The sequence below is a fragment of the Suillus subalutaceus genome (genome assembly GCF_016647625.1).
Source record: "Suillus subalutaceus strain FC151 chromosome Unknown DFJ58scaffold_32, whole genome shotgun sequence".
In the NCBI taxonomy this organism is placed as follows: Eukaryota; Fungi; Basidiomycota; class Agaricomycetes; order Boletales; family Suillaceae; genus Suillus; species Suillus subalutaceus.
Window position 1 is genome coordinate 322,602 of NW_024540281.1, and position 19,180 is coordinate 341,781.

The window sequence follows — 19,180 nt, forward strand, 5'->3', positions numbered from 1 at the left end:
CTCCTTTGAACACATCCATATAGCTTAATGCAGTATCACCCCTTCATCCTACCAACTCTGAAGGTCTGCTTGTGCACCAGACGCAGCTGAAGTTCTCCCTTCTGGCATCTCAGAGCTGTCACCAATTCTGTCACGGAGGAGCGCTTTGTTTCCAGTGTTCTGCTCATGATTCATATCTGCCCTGAGCTTCGCCCACTCCCGGCCCAACTGGTTTCAGTTCTCTCATTCGCCGATCCCCTCCCAAGTCCATCATCATTGAAATCACGTACCACAGAAGTACTAGTGCAATATGGTCGCTAACCTCAGCGAACCCTGCGTTCAAAGGATCGTCATCGCGGGTATTTGAGAACACCATATATCATAGAACCAACAGTCCCTATACCTCGATCGCCGACAGACCAAGTGAGTTTCACCTCAGTTCTTTTTTTCCCATCCCGATTACCATGTGCCCGGCGCTACGTGATCGATTTTGATCGACCTATGATTATTCTCGAACGTCATGTACCGTCTCCTTAGTGAATAAGATTTGATCCATACTTATGAGGACGACACGATGGGGCCCGCACCAAGCCATCTTATCGTCCAAATACACATCTGACGTCTACAGCTGTGTTCGAGTAATATTGTGATGAGCTCATTTGCAGCCTCGAGTGTGAGCCGTTCGCCATACAGTGAGCTTACCGAGGGGCTCGATGGTCTTCGATGTATAATAAGACTACACAGTACTGAACAGATCACTCAATATTTCTCGAGGAGAGTGAGGACTATCTCTGAGACTCAGTCCTCAGCCTCGCTAACGTCATTTGAACCTTCCAGCAGTGACTCAAAACTTCAACATCGACAGGGTCGCCTCCATGTTTGCGGTCTGCAACGTGTGGACTTCTTCTCCAGGCTATGTAGCGTGAATGATCATATCCAACTTGGACCTCGCATTTTGCTAGGCGCAATTCTGTCTTGGAAAAAAACGATTGACCGATGGCCAATCGATGGCAGCACCCATCACTCTCCAGGTGCTTTGACAGTCCGAGTGTATAGAAGTTCCACAATGGGCAACATGTTTTCGACTGATACCTTTGCAGGGAGATACTGAGATCGCGGATTGTGCAACGATCAGATCGAGCGGGTAGTAGGCAGCGTCTCATCATCCAGTTCTACGAACTCACGGATTGTGTGTAGTATATTAAGCGTGTATTCTTGTGTTCAAGAAAACTGCGACTGACAGTTGTAGATTTAGATTGAAGCCGCGTTGAAGAGTCGCTTCAAAGTTCAAACAGATTCGTACGGTCATGATCGCGTCAGGATTTGACGATGAAATAAGTGGATTCCGAGTAAGTTCTGACAATGTCAATGCTGCATAACTATGTCGACCTTGTGTGCTTCTTCCTAGCAACCAATATGCCGAAGGGATCTGGAGAAAATGCCTTTACCATGTTCGCCTGGCTCATGCCATCCTTCACCACTTCCAAGTTTTCACGTAGACGAATCATCAAGTTAACGACAGCTGCTTTCGAGTCGGTATCTGTGTATGCATATATGATAGTATTATACAGGTTTGATCGTCAAGGTACAAACCAAAATCGCTCGTAGATTTTTAAAAACAACTCCCTACAGCTACATTATCTCTAGTGTCCTGATGTCCATCATGTTGTCAACAGAAGTCGTGTCTTTAACCCTTGCAATGATATCATGATCCGACGCGATCCTCTTGAATTCTCCGTCACGCTGCCGCGCTAGCAAAAATGCACTAAAAGGCTGTCCAAGGCGAACCATCAAACGCAATGCTCGCGAGTGAGAATCCGAAGAAACCGGCTCGTTTTGTGCAGCGGGTGAATCGTGCAACGGAGTTCCAGACACAGACCAATCTTCCACGCTCTGCATATCGTCTGCAGGGTCATGCAACTCGAGGAGATCGCGACTCCATGGACGGATAAGCAAGATCGTCTGCCAGGCGGGCGGCGGCCTCGCAGAGGAGAACGGGATCAACTTGTCTTCCGTGGTGATCTGCAGGTCATCAAGTCCATCTGACTTGAGTTCATACATATATGTGTCCTGGTCTCCACCTGGTCTCCGTCTGGCTTCTGTGACAGGGAATATGATGCAAGGCAGATGCAACCGGCGGTGCGCGAAACGGGGAGCGCTCAGGTAGTCGAGCGTCCGATACAATTTCGAAGCCGACTCTAGAGCCACAACAACTCGCAGCCAGGAGACCGATGACTGAATCTCATTTTCGGATAGAGATGGCAGCTTGCATGGTGGAGCTTCGTATGAAGTGATGTCGGCTGGAAGACAGCTATTGAACTCTGATGATTTTCCGACCCAGTCCAGGGCAGTAATATCGCCCGACTGAGCTATAATCTCCTGCAGGAGCCGCCCGAGTGCGTTCTGCTTCCTCTCGCCATAATCAACACGTAGGCGGATACCAAATATCCCAGATAACGAGTATGCGATATCTTCTTGCAACGTGGTGATACGTGTCGACGCCCACTGAAGTTTCTCTCGGGCCCCTCTCATCTCGGGACGGAAGTTCACGACGGTTCGTCGATCTATGCCCGTCGCATACTCCAACTCCTGCATGATCGCAACAGAATCCTTGTGGTTTAGAGTGCGATCATTGAGATAAGGAGTCCAATCGTTCTGATAAAATAGAATGATGTTGGGAGCGAGGAATTCTTGGACCGTCCATCCGCGTGTGTTCCAAGCACTCTTTGCCAGTGCGCCAGGTTTTGACGAAGGCGGAACATCCGAGAGATATACGACTGTGAGCGCGGAGTGATGATACCAGATGAACATGGACTTGACCGATGCTTGTAGTTCAGCATCATTGCTCTTATCGATGCAGCATGTATCGCTCCATGCCCAGCGATACCCTAAATCACGAGCAGTTTTGCAGAAGGACTGCAACTTCGTGATGCCGCCAACCGGATCCAACTTATAGACGACCTTGCCCTGAATATCCTGCAGCAGCGGCTCCTTGCCTTCCCACCTGTGCGATAGCATGGCATATTGGAAGTACGTCATCACTACTTCTTCGACACGCTTCAGTTCGATTACTCGATGCGTGATTGTTGATGACACAAGCTCTCTATACTCTATGCTCGTTTTGAAGGTGCGTATCTGCGCCTCTCGATCGCATAAGAGACCGGCGGTGGTGTCGAGTACGCGTAGTGGAGCGTTGTCAAGTTGAACATCAATGACTTTTCGAATAACTCGGTCCACTTCGGATGGTCTGAGATACTGCTGGCGCAACTCTACAGAAATAGTCAAAACATGTTGACGTACGAGCTATTAGGGCTTACTTCGCGTCTCGGTGTCGGGAGCATCTTCCAATTTTGAAAGCATGATTCGGAAGGCCTGGATTGCTTCGTCATAGCGTCGTGCGCCATGGCAAGCTGCATGCTTCAACTTGTATCCAATATGAGACGAAGGGTTGAGTTGGATGACCTGTGTATCACCACAATGAATATAGGTTAAGAAACCACTAATGCCATCGCACCTTCTGCGCATCGAGAAGTGCTTCCATCCACAGCCTTTTCCCCAATTTTGCCTTACTACGATTTGCAAAGACAACATCGGATGCAGAAGTTAAGTTAATCGCCGCCGAGTATAAGTCAATGGCCCTGTCATAATTTCTTGCAGTGAGAGCGGTATCTCCATTGGCAAGAAAGAGCGCGCTGCATTCTTCTGTGAAAGCTGAGTGAAATGTAGGTGAGGATCGTAGCCTGCGCGACATCACGAACTCCAGACTTGCCGTTGGACCATTCAAGGCAGCTGGCCTTCGTTGTTTCATCGATATTGACCATCATGTATCGGTATGATTTCACGGCATCTTGAAGCTTACCTGCCCGAAGGAGTGCATCACACCGTTTCTGGAGTGCCCTTTGCCACAAGGACCTCAGGTCCCAGCCAAAGAACTGGATAAGACACTCGGTTATGAAAAACATTATGTATGCATCATCTTGACGCACCACAATCAAGTCTTCGTATATTTCATGAGTGAATTTCGACGAGAAAGCGCCGGAGTTGATAGCGGCAGTGAAGTGATCGGCGGCTTCATCGTGACGCTCACCACCTATGGCTTTGAGTCCAAGTTGAACACGTAGATATGCCTATTGTACGAGTTGCAAAGATGAGTGTCGATAGCCAAGCGTGGATGATACTTACTTGCACGACACGACACGCGAGAGTATCAGCCTTCGGACAGCCGATAATGAGTTCTTTGAGGAGCAGGTTTGCCTCGTCGTGTTCATCTGCATTGAAGAAGGCGATGGCCTGAAGTGCCGGATGAAGCGGAGGGCATGCGAGGCAAATGTAGCATACCTTGATCAAGAGCAGGAAATGGATGGTTTGTGGATCTTGGTCTGTGTACATGGACGCAACATCGAATGCTGCCCTCGCGTCCCGAATGTGGCGTGTTCCGCAGAGGGCAATGCCCTTGGAGATATAGCCTGTCAATGAGGGCTGAATCTTGATCGACTATCTCACCGTCGAGTTAGCATTTCATAATGGGGCTATGATGGGTCAGTGAATCTCACTTTGATTGCATCCTGAAGGGCGCGGTCCCAGTCGTGTTGTCGCGCCATCACGAATGAGCGATGGGCGTAAGAAGTATAGTTGTTGACATCGGTGTTGATATCTTGGGTGAGTAGTTCTTCGGCGGCAGATAAATCTCCATCTATGCATGCATTGCGGGCTGTCGTGATGGCTAGGATCTGCACGAAACATGTTCGATTTATGGTATATGGGTCAGAAACGGTAACATGCCTTTGGCTGATGTACTGCCCACTCCGAGATCATCCTATCTTTACCTCCGCTGAGGATGTGCTTGCCATCTACGGAGAAAGTGACGCATAACGCCGCAGATGAGTGCTGGAATATGGCAATGGTTCGTCGATCTGAGAGCTGCCAGAGACGGATATGTTGGTCACCAGATGCGGATGCCACAAGTGTGCCAGCAGGATTAACGGCAATGACATTGATATAGTGAGGGTGGCCCATCCAGGGATCACCGACCTGCTGCCAGGTTGTTGTATCCCATTCGCGTATGGTAGGGTCGAAAAGATCACCGGCTGTGAGAAGGCGTGTGCCATCGGGCGTCCACACAAGTGACAAGTTTCGTGATGTGTGAGCCTTGAAGGATGCGACGCGTTTCCTTGTGGCTGAATTATAAATTTCGATATTTGAATTTGTTGCGATGGCAAGAAGTTTTCCAGATGGCGAATACCGTACGCAGTTGACGTCACTACCAAATTTGATCGGATCTCCTTGTTGCTTCCCGGTTTTGGTATTCCACAGCTTCGTCGTCCCGCCACGTGAACCAGCTGTGGCTAGCACTGTTCCATCGGGAGAAAAATCCAGCGAGTAGATCCAACTGGAGTGAGCATTGAAACATTGCGTGAGTAATTCCCCGGTTTCTCCGTGCCAGACGATCATCCCTCCGTTCCAACCACCACTTGCTATCAGCCCATCTCGTGATACTGCCAATGCTTGCACCACGCTGTTATGCCCCTTCTTCTTCTTCAACACAACACCTGTCTTCAAGTCCCACAGACGAACCGTCTTGTCCGAGGCAGTAATCATCCGTCGTTTATCAGGGAAAACTGCGACGGCCTTTATCCAGCCTCCATGACCTTTGAACTGTCGCAGGGGTGTAGTGATTGGAATGAGCTCCGACATCTTACTGGAGGTTGATGGCGTTGGGCGCGGTCGAGATGGACTTTGGAGGAATTGCGGGTGTCTTGCTCTAGGCTGCAGAGGTGCGTGTATTGTGTGTAAGTTCATCCTGCTTCACTGCCTCGACTTGCTTCGTTTCCATAGACGCCCAGGCACGAGACTTCCACGCCTCAATCACCATTATGAGAATGCACCCTATTGTCATACCTGCCGTCTTCGACAGTATACCCTCCCAGCACCTCTGTAGTGCATACATGCGTCCGACTCCTGTCTTCAAAGCTTCTAGAATATATCCCAGCACTCGAATCTGACTATATATCCTGTATTAAACAACTCCATACAGCTACAGTATCTCTAGTGTCCTAATGTCCATCATGTTGTCAACAGAAATCATGTCTTTAACCTGTGCAATGATATCATGATCCGACGCCATCCTCTTGAATTCTCCGTCGCGCTGCCGCGCTAGCAAAAATGCACTAAAAGGCTGTCCAAGGCGAACCATCAATCGCAATGCTCGCGAGTGACAATCCGAAGAAACCGGCTCGTTTTGTGCAGCGGGTGAATCGTGTAACGGAGTTCCAGAAACAGACCAGTCTTCCACGCTCTGCATATCGTCTGCAGGGTCATGCAGCTCAAGGAGATCGCGACTCCATGGACGGACAAGCAAGATCGTCTGCCAGGCGGGGCGGCGGCCTTGCAGGGGAGAATGGGATCAATTTATCTGCTGTGGTGATCTGCAGGTTATGAAGGCCGTCTGATTGGAGTTCATACGAATGTGTGTCCTGGTCTCGACCTGGCTTCCGCCTGGTTTCTGTGACTGGGAATACAATGCAAGGCAGATGCAACCGACGGTGCGCAAAACGGGGAGCGCTCAGGTAGTCGAGTGTCTGATACAATTTCGAAGCTGACTCTAAAGTCACAACACCTCGCAGCGATGAGATAGATGACTGAATCTCATCTTCGGATAGAGATGGCAGCTTGCATGGTGGAGCTTCGTATAAAGTGATGTCGGCTGGTAGACAGCTATTGAACTCTGATGACTTTCCGACCCAATCCAGGGCAGTAATATCGCCCGACTGAGCCACGATTTCCTGCAGGAGCCGCCCGAGCGCATTCTGCATCTTTTCGCCAAAATCAACACGTAGGCGGACGTCAAAGACGCCGAATAACGAGTATGCGATGTCTTCTTCGCATGTGGTAATACGTGTCGACGCCCACTGAAGTTTCTCTCGGGCGCCTCTCATCCCGGGACGGAAGTTCACAACGGCTTGGCGATCTATCCCCGTCGCATACTCCAACTCCTGCATGATCGCGACGGAATCCTTGTGGTTGGGAGTGCGATCGTCAAGATAAAGAGTCCAATCATTCTGATAGAACAAAATGACTTTGGGAGCGAGGAATTCTTGAACCGTCCATCCGCGTGTGTTCCAAGCGCTTTTTGTCAGTGCGCCAGACTTTGACGAAGGCGGAACATCCGAGAGATATACGACTGTGAGCGCGGAGTGATGATACCAGACGAACATGGACTTGATTGATGCTTGGAGCTCAGCATCGTTGCTCTTATCGATGCAGCATGTATCGCTCCATGCCCAGCGATATCCCGCATCACGAGCAGTTTTGCAGAAGGACTGCAATTTTGTGATGCCGCCAATCGGATCCAAGTCGTAGACGACCTTTCCCTGGATATCCTGCAGCAGCGGCTCCTTGCCTTCCCATCTGTGCGATAGCATGACATATTGGAAGTACGTCATTACCACTTCTTTGATGTGCTTCATTCGGAAGTCTGGATGCGTGATTGTTGATGATACAAGCTCCTTGTACTCAATGCTCGATTTGAAGGTGCGTATTTGCGTCTCTTGATCGCATAACAGACCGGTGGCAGTGTCGAGTACACGCAGCGGAGCATTGTCAAGTTGAGCATCAATGACCTTTCGAATAGCACGGTCCACTTTGGATGGTCTGAGATACTGCTGGCGCAACTCTACAGAAATCAGTAGTTAAAACATGTTGACGTATGAGTTATTGGCGCTTACTTCGTGTCTCGATGTCGGGAGCATCTTCCAATTTTGAAAGCATGATTCGGAAGGCTTCAATTGCTTCATCATAGCGTTGTGCGCCATGACAAGCTGCATGCTTCAACTTGTACCCAATATGAGACGAAGGGTTGAGTTGGATGACCTGTGTATTGCCAAAGTTAGCTATTAGTTACGACGTGGGCTGAGTAGGTGCCGTCGCACCTCCTGCGCATCGAGAAGTGCTTCCATCCACAACCTTTTCCCCAACTTTGCCTTACTACGATCTGCAAAGCCGGTATCGGATGTAGAGTCCAGGTCGATCGCCGCTGAGTGTAGGTCAATAGCCCTGTCAAAATCGCTTACAACGAGGGCGGCATCTCCGCTGGTAAGAAAGGATGCGCTGCATTTTTTCGTGAAAGCTGAGTGAAATGGGAGGTGAGGATTGTAGCTTGCGCGATATTACGGACTTCGGACTTGCCATTGGACCACTCAAGGCAGCTGCCCTTCGTTCTTTCGTCGATATTGTCCATCATGGATCGGTATGATTTCACGGCATCTTGAAGTTTACCTGCCAGAAGGAGTGCATCACACCGTTTCTGGTGTGCCTGTTGCCACAAGGACTTCAGGTCCCAGCCAAAGAGCTGGACAAAATGCTCAGTTATAAAAGGCGTTATGTATGCATATCTTAACGCACCACAACCAAGTCCTCGTATATTTCATGAATGAATGTCCATGAGAAAGCGCCGGAGTTAATAGCGGCAGTGAAGTAGTCGGCGGCTTCGTCGTAACGCGCGTCATCCAAGGCTTTGAGTCCGAGTTGAACACGTAGATATGCCTAATGTACGAGTTACAAAGATGAGTGTTGATGACCAAGCGTGGATGGTACTTACTTGCACGACACAACACGCGAGAGTATCGGCATTCGGACAACCGGTAGTGAGTTCTTGAAGAAGCAGGTTTGCCTCGTCGTGTTTATCTGCATTGAAGAGGGCAATGACCTGAAACACGGAATGAAGCGGAGAGCACGCGAGGCAACTGTGACATACCTTGATCAAGAGCAGAAAATGAAGGGTTTGTGGATCTTGGTCCGTGTACATGGATGCAACATCAAATGCTGCCCTCGCTTCCCGAATGCGGCCATTTCCGCTGAGGGCGATGCCTTTGGAGATATAGCCTGTCAATGAGGGCTGAATACTGATAGACTATGTCACCGTCGAGTTAGCCTTTATAACAGGGCCATGATGGGTAGATGACTCTTACGCTGATTGCATCCTGAAGGGCGTGATCCCAGTCGTGTTTTCGGGCCATGACGAATGAACGATGAGCATAGGAAATATGGTTGTTAGCATCGGTGTTGATATCTTGGGTGAGTAGTTCTTCGGCGGCAGATAAGTCTCCATGAATGCATGCAATGCGGGCGGTCGTCATGGCTAGGATCTGAACGAAACATGATTTATGGTATATAAATCAGGGACGGAAACATGCCTTTGGATATATATCCTGAGGTGCCCACTTCGAGATCATCTTATCTTTACCTCCGCTGAGGATGTGCTTGCCGTCCACAGAGAAAGTGACACATTGTGTCCAAGATGTGTGCTTGAAGGTGGCAATGGTTCGTCGGTCTGAGAGCCGCCAGAGACGGACGTGGTTGTCGAAAGATGCTGATGCGACGAGTGTGCCCATAGGATGAACGGCAATGGCTTGGATATAGTTAGTATGGCCCGTCCAGGGATCACCGACCTGCTGCCAGGTTGTTGTATCCCATTCACGTATGGTAGGATCGTCCTTATTGCCGCCCGTGAGGGTAGGATCGCGATCATCGCCGCCTGTGAGAAGGCGTGTGCCATCGGGCGTCCATGCGAGTGACCAGTTGTATTTTGTGTGACCCTTGAAGGATGCGACACATTTCCTTGTGCCTGGATTGTAAATTCGGATATCGAAGACTGTTTGCGATAGCAAGTGTGCCAGACGGTGAATACCGTACACAGCGGACTTCACTACCACACTGGATTGGATCTCCTTGTAGCTGCCAGGTTTGGGTATTCCATAGCTTCGTCGTTTTGTCCCATGAACCAGTGGCCAGCGCTGTCCCATCAGGAGAAAAGTCCAGTGAGAGGATATGACTGGAGTGGGCTTTGATAGGTTGAGTGAGCGATTCGCCAGTTTCTCCGTGCCAGACGATGACCTCTCCTCCAATATCACCACTTGCTATCAATTGTCCATCTCGTGATACTGCCAATGCTCCCACCTCCCTGCTATGCCCCTCCATCTTCTTCAACACAACACCTGTTTCCAAGTCCCACAGACGAAGCGTCTTGTCGTTTGAGCCTGTAACCATCCACCGTTTATCGGGGAAAACTGCGACTGCCCTTGCCCAGCCTTCATGACCTTTGAACTCTTGTAGGGGTGTAGTGATTGGAATGAGCTTCGACATTTACTGGAAGTTGACGTTGGGCACGGTCGAGGACTCGAGGTGGACTTTGGAGGGATTGAAATATGCATCACGATTCACTGCATTTATCTTTTGGTGTCAGTGGACGCCCATTGGACACTTGACTCGGAGGCTATTCGCCTCCACGGGCATGTCTCGATCACCATAATTCATCCTATTGTCATATCCGCCGTCAGTATACCTTCCCAGCGCCTCGGCCCAGTGCATACACACGTCCGACTCTTGTTTCCAAAGGTTCCAGTGGCAGAATGTATCCCATCGCATCCAATTGACAATTGGTGCTTCCCAGCATTCAAATCTGATGGTATATCCTGCATGACCGTATGAATAACGTGTCGAGCAGCTACTCCAGCACATCATCGTGTCACTCCTTCGAACACATGTATATAGCTTTCTGCACTATCACCCCTTTAATGTTACAGTCATAAGTATGTTCAAGTTGTTCTCGCAGTTCAACGACCCCTCGATACTCATCTAACTTCCTTCCACCTCTATCCACAGTGTACGCCGAGCGCCCATACTGATCCGGAATGCCACAGTCGCATGTCGTTCTCGTGATTGAACGACCCCTCGACATAAGCTTCCATCCTGCATGCTACCCCATTCAGCTCCATTCCACACCTCCATCTTTCATCCGCTTCGCCTCGGGCGTGTAAACGCTAGCGATCCCATCGCATGTTGCTTCGTACACTTTGTTTGGGCCATCAGGGAAGGACATGCAATGATGCCTGTGCGTTTGTCTCTGGGTCATACTGACCATGATTGCCATTCGACAACGTGTCTAGGTCTCTTACATCTCGCACGCTGCATGCACACATAAAATCAAGTGTCGCGGGGCCATCTCTGGGCGCAAGCACCCTTCACCATGCAATTGAAGATAAATCTGATCAATAAACATGTAAAACAAGTAATCATCCTTCCATCTCGTCCATACGCTGACAACGCTCGAGGTATTGCTCAAGCATGATGCTACCTTCCCAGTCCGGCCATGTACGCGCTTCCGCATCCATTGTCTTCTGTCGGGATCAGTGCGGATATTGTAGGGTATGATGAGAGTGCGACGAGATTATGGGCAGACGTTGAGGAGGAAGATGAGCACATCTATTTAATCCGTGTTTTTGCCCCACAGTGCATGGAGGGACGGCCTTACCAGATATATTTACTAACAGTGTTTGGTGTCTATCAGTTCGATCTGGCTTATTACTTCTGTTACTCATCCACCACATCCCAGGCTGTCAGTAAGGTAGGTCTAGCTGTTGTTGTACCTCCATATTAACTATCCCGGCTGTCGTGTCGCCCGCACAGTTCTCAACGGTGATTTGGGAAAACTTGTCTATTATCGGTCGTACCATCAGAGTCATGCCTATCGAATAAGAACAGGAAGGACCGAAAAGACCAGTCCGATAAGCACCACACAAATACTTCGAATACAACGAATGAAAACTCCTGCTCTGCGGAGTACCCACTTACTCCGCTGTTAAGCTTGGTTGTATGGTCGTCTGAACCATTGGCCAGCACTGTCATTTAGGAAAAGTCCAACAAGAATTCGTTCTTGCTGTGATTGATCGAAGCCAGTACTTATTGCCGCAGGAAGAAGTTGAAATTTAATCCAGAGGCCTTTGAATGAGCCAAACTTTAGGGGGTGGTCGTGAATCTGCGCAGAAATTTGGCCCGGGATGACGGTGCTGACGGAGAAGGTAGTACCTAATGAATGGGCCTTCAATGTCTGCTTTGAAGGGTGCGGGGAATCTACGCATGCAGCTACATGTTGACAACGCAGGTTTGATCATCAAAGCACAAACGAATACCGGTCGGAGATGCCTGGCCTTAAAATACAGCTAGAGTATTTCTACGGTATCTATGTCCATATTATCAATGAAAGCAATGTCTTTGACTTGGGCAACAATGTTATGGTCCGACGCCATCCTCTTATATTCTCCGATACGCTGCTGCGCTAGCAAAAATGCGTCAAAAGGCTGTCCGAGCTGAACCATCAACCGCAACGCTCGTGAGCTACGCTCCTCTTCAACAGGCAAATCGCAGGGTAACTTGTCAGTGTCGTCCATCTGGGAGTCGTCCATGGGGGATCCGGGCTCGGTCCAATCTCCTATGCTCTCTGTATCATCTGTGAAATCAGCCTGCCCTGCAAAGTCAGGTACCCCAAGGAGATGCCGATCCCATGGGCGGACAAGTAAGAACGTCTGCCGAATGGGCCTTGCCTGCGAGAACTGAATTAGGGTATCTTCAGTGGTGATCAGCAGGTCGTGAAGCCCGTCTGCCTTGATTCCATACGTGGTGGCAGTCTCCTTGTCAAGACCGCACTTCCGTCTGACTTCCGTGACACGGAATGAAACGCAAGGCAGATGAAGTCTGCAGTTTGCAAAGCGAGGAGCTCTCAACTGTGCAAGCTGATCATAAAATTTCAATGCCAGATCTGTAGGCATGGTTTGTCGCAGCGAAGAGACCTGTGTGTGAATACGATCTTCGGACAAACATGGAAGGGTGCGTGGAGGAATGGTGTAAGAGGTGATATGGGCTGGAATACAGCTATTGAACTCGGAAGGTTGACCGATCCAGTCGAGGACAGTGATGTCGCCCGACCGAGCCACTATCTCCTGCAAGAGCCGCCCTAGCGCGTGTTGCTTCTTCTCGCCATAGATTACAGGTAAGTGGACATCGAAGATACCAAACAACGAGTACGCAATGTCTTCTTGCAATGTAGTGACACGTGATGATGCCCATTGAAGTCTCCGTCGTGCGTCGTTCATCCCTGGACGAAAGGAGATCAGGGTCTGTGCATCTATGCCTGTCGCATCCTCCAACTCCTTCATGATTGCAGGGGACTCTTTGTGGTTGGGAGAGCGATCGCCGAGATATAAGGACCAATCTTTTTGATAAAATATAACAACTTTCGGAGCGACGAATTCTTGAAAGGTCCATCCTCGCTTGTTCCATACACTCTTCACCAGTGCACCGGGCCGGGATGAAGGAGAAACATCGCATAGGTAGACGATGGTAAGCGCTGAGTGGCGGTACCAGACGAACATGGAATTGACCGATTCTTGAAGCTCGGCATTGCTCTTCTTGTCGATGCAGCATGTGTCCATCCATGCCCAGCAATACCCAGCATCACGAGCAATTTTGCAGAACGACTGCAATTTCCCGATGCCGCCAATTTCATTCAACTCGTACACGACTTGATCTTGGATGTCGTGTAGCAGCGCTTCCGTCTCTTCCCACCTATGCGATAGTAAGACGCAGCGGAAGTACGTCGCCACTACGTCTCTGATGCGCTTCATGTGGAGGTCTGAATGCTTCGTCGTCAATGACAAAAGCTCCCTGTACTCTTGACTCATTTTGAAGGAGTTTATCTGTGCCGCTCGATCACACAAAAGTCCCGTGGAGGTGTGAAGTAGGCGAAGTGGGGCATTTTCGAGTTCAATCCAGACTGCTCTTTGAATAACGTCTTCTGCGTCGGATGGACTGAGATACTCCTGGCGCAACTCTGTAGAACGAGACAGGCATTTCGAGACGATGCAGAAGTGTTCCATGGCTTACCTCGGATCTGCGCTTCGGGAGCATCGTCCAACTTGGACAACATGATTGTGAAGGCTTCGATTGCTTCGTCGTAACGTTGCGCGCCATGCAGCGCTGCATGTGTCAACTGGTATCCAACGTGGGATGAAGGATTGAGTTGGGTGACCTATGCGTCGCCGAAGTCAACATGGACTATGAGAACGTAGATGCCATCACACCTTCTGCGCATCGAGAAGTGCTTCCATCCAAAGCCTTTTCCCCAACTTTGCCTTACTACGATTTGCAAAGACAGCGTCGGGTGGAGAAGTTAGGTAAATTGTTGCCGAGTACGAATCAATAGCCCCGTCGTAATCGCTTGCAGCGAGGGCAGCATCTCCGCTGGTAAGAAAGAGCGCGCTGCATTTTTCCACGAAAGCTGAGTGAGATGTGGGTGAGGATTGTAGCCTGCGCGATATTACGAACTCCAGACTTGCCGTTGGACCATTCAAGGCAGCTGCCCTTCGTTGTTTCGTCAATATTGTTCATCATGTCTCGGTATGATTTCATGGCATCTTGAAGTTTACCAGCCAGAAGGAGTGCATCGCACCGGTTCTGGTGTGCAGTCAAGCACAAAGATTTGAGATCCCAGTCGAAGAGCTGGACTAGGGACTCAGTTATGAAAAGCAGGATGTGTATTAACATACCACCACCAAGTCCTCGTAGATAACATGAATGGGTGATTTCCATGAGAAAGCGTCGGAGTCGATAGCGGCAGTGAACTGGTCAGCGGCTTCGTCATGATGTGCGTCATTCGAGGCCTTGAGTCCAAGTTGAACACGTAGATATGCCTATTGTACGAGTTGCAAAGATGAGTGTCGATAGCCAAGCGTGGATGATACTTACTTGCACGACACGACACGCGAGAGTATCAGCCTTCGGACAGCCGATAATGAGTTCTTTGAGGAGCAGGTTTGCCTCGTCGTGTTCATCTGCATTGAAGAAGGCGATGGCCTGAAGTGCCGGATGAAGCGGAGGGCATGCGAGGCAAATGTAGCATACCTTGATCAAGAGCAGGAAATGGATGGTTTGTGGATCTTGGTCTGTGTACATGGACGCAACATCGAATGCTGCCCTCGCGTCCCGAATGTGGCGTGTTCCGCAGAGGGCAATGCCCTTGGAGATATAGCCTGTCAATGAGGGCTGAATCTTGATCGACTATCTCACCGTCGAGTTAGCATTTCATAATGGGGCTATGATGGGTCAGTGAATCTCACTTTGATTGCATCCTGAAGGGCGCGGTCCCAGTCGTGTTGTCGCGCCATCACGAATGAGCGATGGGCGTAAGAAGTATAGTTGTTGACATCGGTGTTGATATCTTGGGTGAGTAGTTCTTCGGCGGCAGATAAATCTCCATCTATGCATGCATTGCGGGCTGTCGTGATGGCTAGGATCTGCACGAAACATGTTCGATTTATGGTATATGGTCAGAAACGGTAACATGCCTTTGGCTGATGTACTGCCCACTCCGAGATCATCCTATCTTTACCTCCGCTGAGGATGTGCTTGCCATCTACGGAGAAAGTGACGCATAACGCCGCAGATGAGTGCTGGAATATGGCAATGGTTCGTCGATCTGAGAGCTGCCAGAGACGGATATGTTGGTCACCAGATGCGGATGCCACAAGTGTGCCAGCAGGATTAACGGCAATGACATTGATATAGTGAGGGTGGCCCGTCCAGGGATTACCGACCTGCTTCCAGGTTGTTGTATCCCATTCGCGTATGGTGTGATCGAAATCATCGCCGCCTGTGAGAAGGCGTGTGCCATCGGGCGTCCACACAAGTGACAGATTGGATTCTATGTGAGCCTTGAAGGATGCGACGCGTTTCCTTGTGGCTGAATTATAAATTTTGATATTTGAATTTGTTGCAATGGCAAGAAGTTTTCCAGATGGCGAATACCGTACGCAGTTGACGTCACTACGAAATTTGATTGGATTTCCTTGTTGCTTCCAGGTTTTGGTATTCCACAGCTTCGTCGTTCTGTCCCATGAACCAGTGGCTAGCACTGTCCCATCGAGAGAAAAATCCAGCGAGGAAATATAAGTGGAGTGGGTTTTGATGGGTTGGGTGAGTAATTCCCCGGTTTCTCCGCGCCAGACGATGACCTCTCCGCCTTCATCACCGCTTGCTATCAATTGTCCATCTCGTGATACTACCAATCTGCACACCTCAATGCGATGCCCTTCCATCTTCTTCAACACAACACCTGTCTTCAAGTCCCACAGACGAACCGTCTTGTCCGAGGCAGTAATCATCCGTCGTTTATCAGGGAAAACTGCGACGGCCCTTACCAGGCTTTCATGACCTTTGAGCTCTCGCAGGGGCCGTGTAGTGGTCGGAATGAGCTTCGACATTTTACGGGAGGTTGATGGCGTTGGGCGCGGTCGAGATGGACTTTGGAGGAATTGCGGGTGTCTTGCTCTAGGCTGCAGAGGTGCGTGTATTGTGCGTAAGTTTATCCTGCTTCACTGCCTCGACCTGCCTCGTTTCCATAGACGCCCAGGCACGAGGCTTCCACGCCTCAATCACCGTTATGAGAATGCACCTTATTGTCATGCCTGCTGTCCTCGACAGTATACCCTCCCGGCACCTCTGTAGTGCATACATGCGTCCGACTCCTGTCTTCAAAGCTTCCAGAATATATCCCAGCACTCGAATCTGACTATATATCCTGTATTACACAACTCCATACAGCTACAGTATCTCTAGTGTCCTGACGTCCATCATGTTGTCAACGGAAGTCATGTCTTTAGCCTGTGCAATGATATCATGATCCGACGTGATCCTCTTGAATTCTCCGTCGCGCTGCCGCGCTAGCAAAAATGCACTAAAAGGCTGTCCAAGGCGAACCATCAAACGCAATGCTCGCGAGTGAGAATCCGAATAAACCGGCTCGTTTTGTGCAGCGGGTGAATCGTGCAATGGAGTTCCAGGTACGGACCAGTCTTCCATGCTCTGCATATCATCTGCAGGGTCATGCAACTCAAGGAGATTGCGACTCCATGGACGGACAAGCAAGATCGTCTGCCAAACGGGTGGCAGCTTTGCAGGCGAGAACGGAATCAACTTGTCTTCCGTGGTAATCTGCAGGTCATGAAGTCCGTCTGACTTGAGTTCATACATATATGTGTCCTGGTCTCCTTGGTCTCCGTCTGGCTTCTGTGAACGGGAATACGATGCAAGGCAGATGCAACCGGCGATACGCGAAACGGGGAGCGCTCAGGGAATCGAGTATCTGATACAATTTTGAAGCCAGCCGTAGAGCCACAACACCTCGCAGCGAGGAGATCGATGACTAAATATCATCCTTGGATAGAAATGGCAGTTTGCATGGTGGAGCTTCGTATGAAGTGATATTGGCTGGTAGACAGCTATTGAACTCTGATGACTTTCCGACCCAATCCAGGGCAGTGATGTCGCCCGACTGAGCTACGATTTCCTACAGGAGCCGCCCAAGCGCATTCTGCTTCTTCTCGCCATAATTAACATGTAGGCGGACGCCAAAAACGCCAAATAACGTGTATGCGATGTCTTCTTGCAATGTGGTAATACGTGTCGACGCCCACTGAAGTTTCTCTCGGGCCCCTCTCATCCTGGGACGGAAGTTCATGACGGCTCGTCGATCTATGCCCGTTACGCACTCCAACTTCTGCATGATCGCAACAGAATCCTTGTGGTTGAGAGTGCGATCATTGAGATAAAGAGTCCAATCCCTCTGATAGAACAGAATGATGTTGGGACCAAGGAATTCTTGAACTGTCCATCCGTGTGTGTTCCAAGCGCTCTTGGCCAGTGCGCTGGGCCAGACCTTGACGAAGGCGAAACATCCGATAGGTATACGACTATTATCGTTGTTGAGATTTTGTAACAAGTTATAGATCTGCAGATCTGATCAGCAAGCTTGCTCGTCGAAGAATTCCCCGTACCTTAGTCCGACCTGTATCGATTTCCACCTCGATTCGACTCCAATCGCCTCGGCGGCAACACTACATCAATATCTGTATCTGACTTCATGTTCTGGACATCGCAATGTCATTTGACTGTTGCTATCAGGTTGCTACTGTATCAATACCACCACTCTCATTAGACTGCCCCTCCAGTGTGATGTATCAGCGGGAAATCAGTACCTAGTTAAATAAAGTGAACATTGGATGCGCTTTGTCGTCGACACCTAAAAAGCTAATCAAATATGCACGGTCAGAGTCCTCCAACTGCGCCAGCACCTCATTGGCATTCTCGCCATCCTTCAAAGCGAGCTCCTTCCTTGCTTTCAGGTAAGCTGCCAATGCCGGTAGGACAAACCGCTGTATGTAGTTCGTCCCATCTTTGAACGCGCCCGCGGTCTTCCACTTCAGGGTTTCGATGTTAAAAGTGCCCTCGTCAATTTCTACTGCAACCGACTCCAGGATGCTGTAATCATTTTCATCCCAGGGATACTCAACCGTGGTGTAATCCTCAACCGGGATGCGATCGTTAAACACGGTCGCCAACGCAGTCGCAGTCAATTTGGCGGCTCTGGATTTTGTGGAGATATTGGAACGTTGTATATGCCATGATGGCTTCTCCGCATCGGACTGCGCTCCTGTGGGTATGAAACGAGTCGACATCATGAAGCATAAACTAAATCACACATACTGAAGGAAACGTCCGATGGAATATTTGTCTCGTCGATTGAATCAGGTGAGCTCAGAATGGTTGACATTGTTTCAGCAAGTGGGAGTTAACGTTGAGCGGGACTCCGGATGGTCGCACTGAGTCAGCTCTTCTGAACTTCACTTCATGGAGTCGGAGAACAAAGCGAGGCTTCAATATGAATTTACCCCTAAATTGCAGTACTATTACTCATCTCACTGAGCATGCAGAACTCAGGCTCTTCAGACAGATAAGTGAGGCCCAGGATTTTTTAACATTTGCTGATGCGTGCGGATCCCTAGATGGTGTGTAAGCCAGCTGGCTGGACTCAGCTTTACAAAGCCGGCCAGACCCATTGCTACATGGCCAAGTTAGTTGAATGTAATCCCGGCCATCCACTGCTCACGCATGGCATAGTTGAGGCCTGAGGGTCAGTGTCCGGAGTATTATCCACCTGGCCAGAACTGTTCATACATTGCCTGTTATGACCTACCACACCTGGCCCCTGTACAGCATCTATGCACCGGCCAGCACCACATATACGTATATCTACTACCATCGGCCAGCGCCCGATTGTACTCAATTTACGGCAATTTGGAACGTCCGTGGTACTGGTTTTACGTCCAAGTTGTATGGATGGTCTGGCTCATGCTACCATTATCATGGAAGGTGCACGATGAATATGTGGGTGGACGCTCTCTAGGCTACTAGTAGAATAGGGGAGTGTCATTGTGAACCATCAGACTTTTACAGAACAGTGGTATGTATCTGTGTGTAACGTCGCTGATACTTCTGCAGACCGCTTTACTATCAACTGTGGTTCTGTCGCCGC

The 19,180-nt window shown here is 49.6% G+C and overlaps 4 protein-coding genes across 4 annotated transcripts; all 4 read right to left on the bottom strand.

Moving 5' to 3' along the window:
* Window positions 1-1,590: 1,590 nt before the first annotated feature.
* Window positions 1,591-1,866, bottom strand: DFJ58DRAFT_779338 (uncharacterized protein; the record flags this gene model as incomplete). The annotated part of the gene is made up of 1 exon (XM_041389686.1): window positions 1,591-1,866. A coding segment is annotated over exon 1 (154 nt), but the record flags the coding sequence as incomplete, so codon positions are not given.
* A 4,131-nt stretch (window positions 1,867-5,997) lies between these two features.
* On the bottom strand, window positions 5,998-6,268 carry DFJ58DRAFT_779361 (uncharacterized protein). The gene has a single exon (XM_041389687.1). It carries the CDS (start codon window positions 6,170-6,172, stop codon window positions 6,014-6,016), a length of 159 nt encoding a protein of 52 aa, XP_041245746.1. The 5' UTR covers window positions 6,173-6,268; the 3' UTR covers window positions 5,998-6,013.
* Window positions 6,269-16,326: 10,058 nt separating this feature from the next.
* DFJ58DRAFT_779412 (uncharacterized protein) lies at window positions 16,327-16,590 on the bottom strand. The gene has a single exon (XM_041389688.1). The coding sequence runs from the start codon at window positions 16,567-16,569 to the stop codon at window positions 16,411-16,413; it is 159 nt and encodes a 52-aa protein (XP_041245747.1). The 5' UTR covers window positions 16,570-16,590; the 3' UTR covers window positions 16,327-16,410.
* Window positions 16,591-17,843: 1,253 nt separating this feature from the next.
* Window positions 17,844-18,323, bottom strand: DFJ58DRAFT_657996 (uncharacterized protein; the record flags this gene model as incomplete). Its single annotated transcript, XM_041382008.1, has 1 exon — window positions 17,844-18,323. The coding sequence occupies one exon, from the start codon at window positions 18,321-18,323 to the stop codon at window positions 17,844-17,846; it is 480 nt and encodes a 159-aa protein (XP_041245748.1).
* Window positions 18,324-19,180: the final 857 nt, after the last annotated feature.

Coding starts and splice junctions, on each gene's coding strand:
- DFJ58DRAFT_779412 (XM_041389688.1), bottom strand. CDS start 16,569: ATGGTTCGCCTTGGACAGCCTTTTAGTGCATTTTTGCTAGCGCGGCAG.
- DFJ58DRAFT_779361 (XM_041389687.1), bottom strand. CDS start 6,172: ATGGTTCGCCTTGGACAGCCTTTTAGTGCATTTTTGCTAGCGCGGCAG.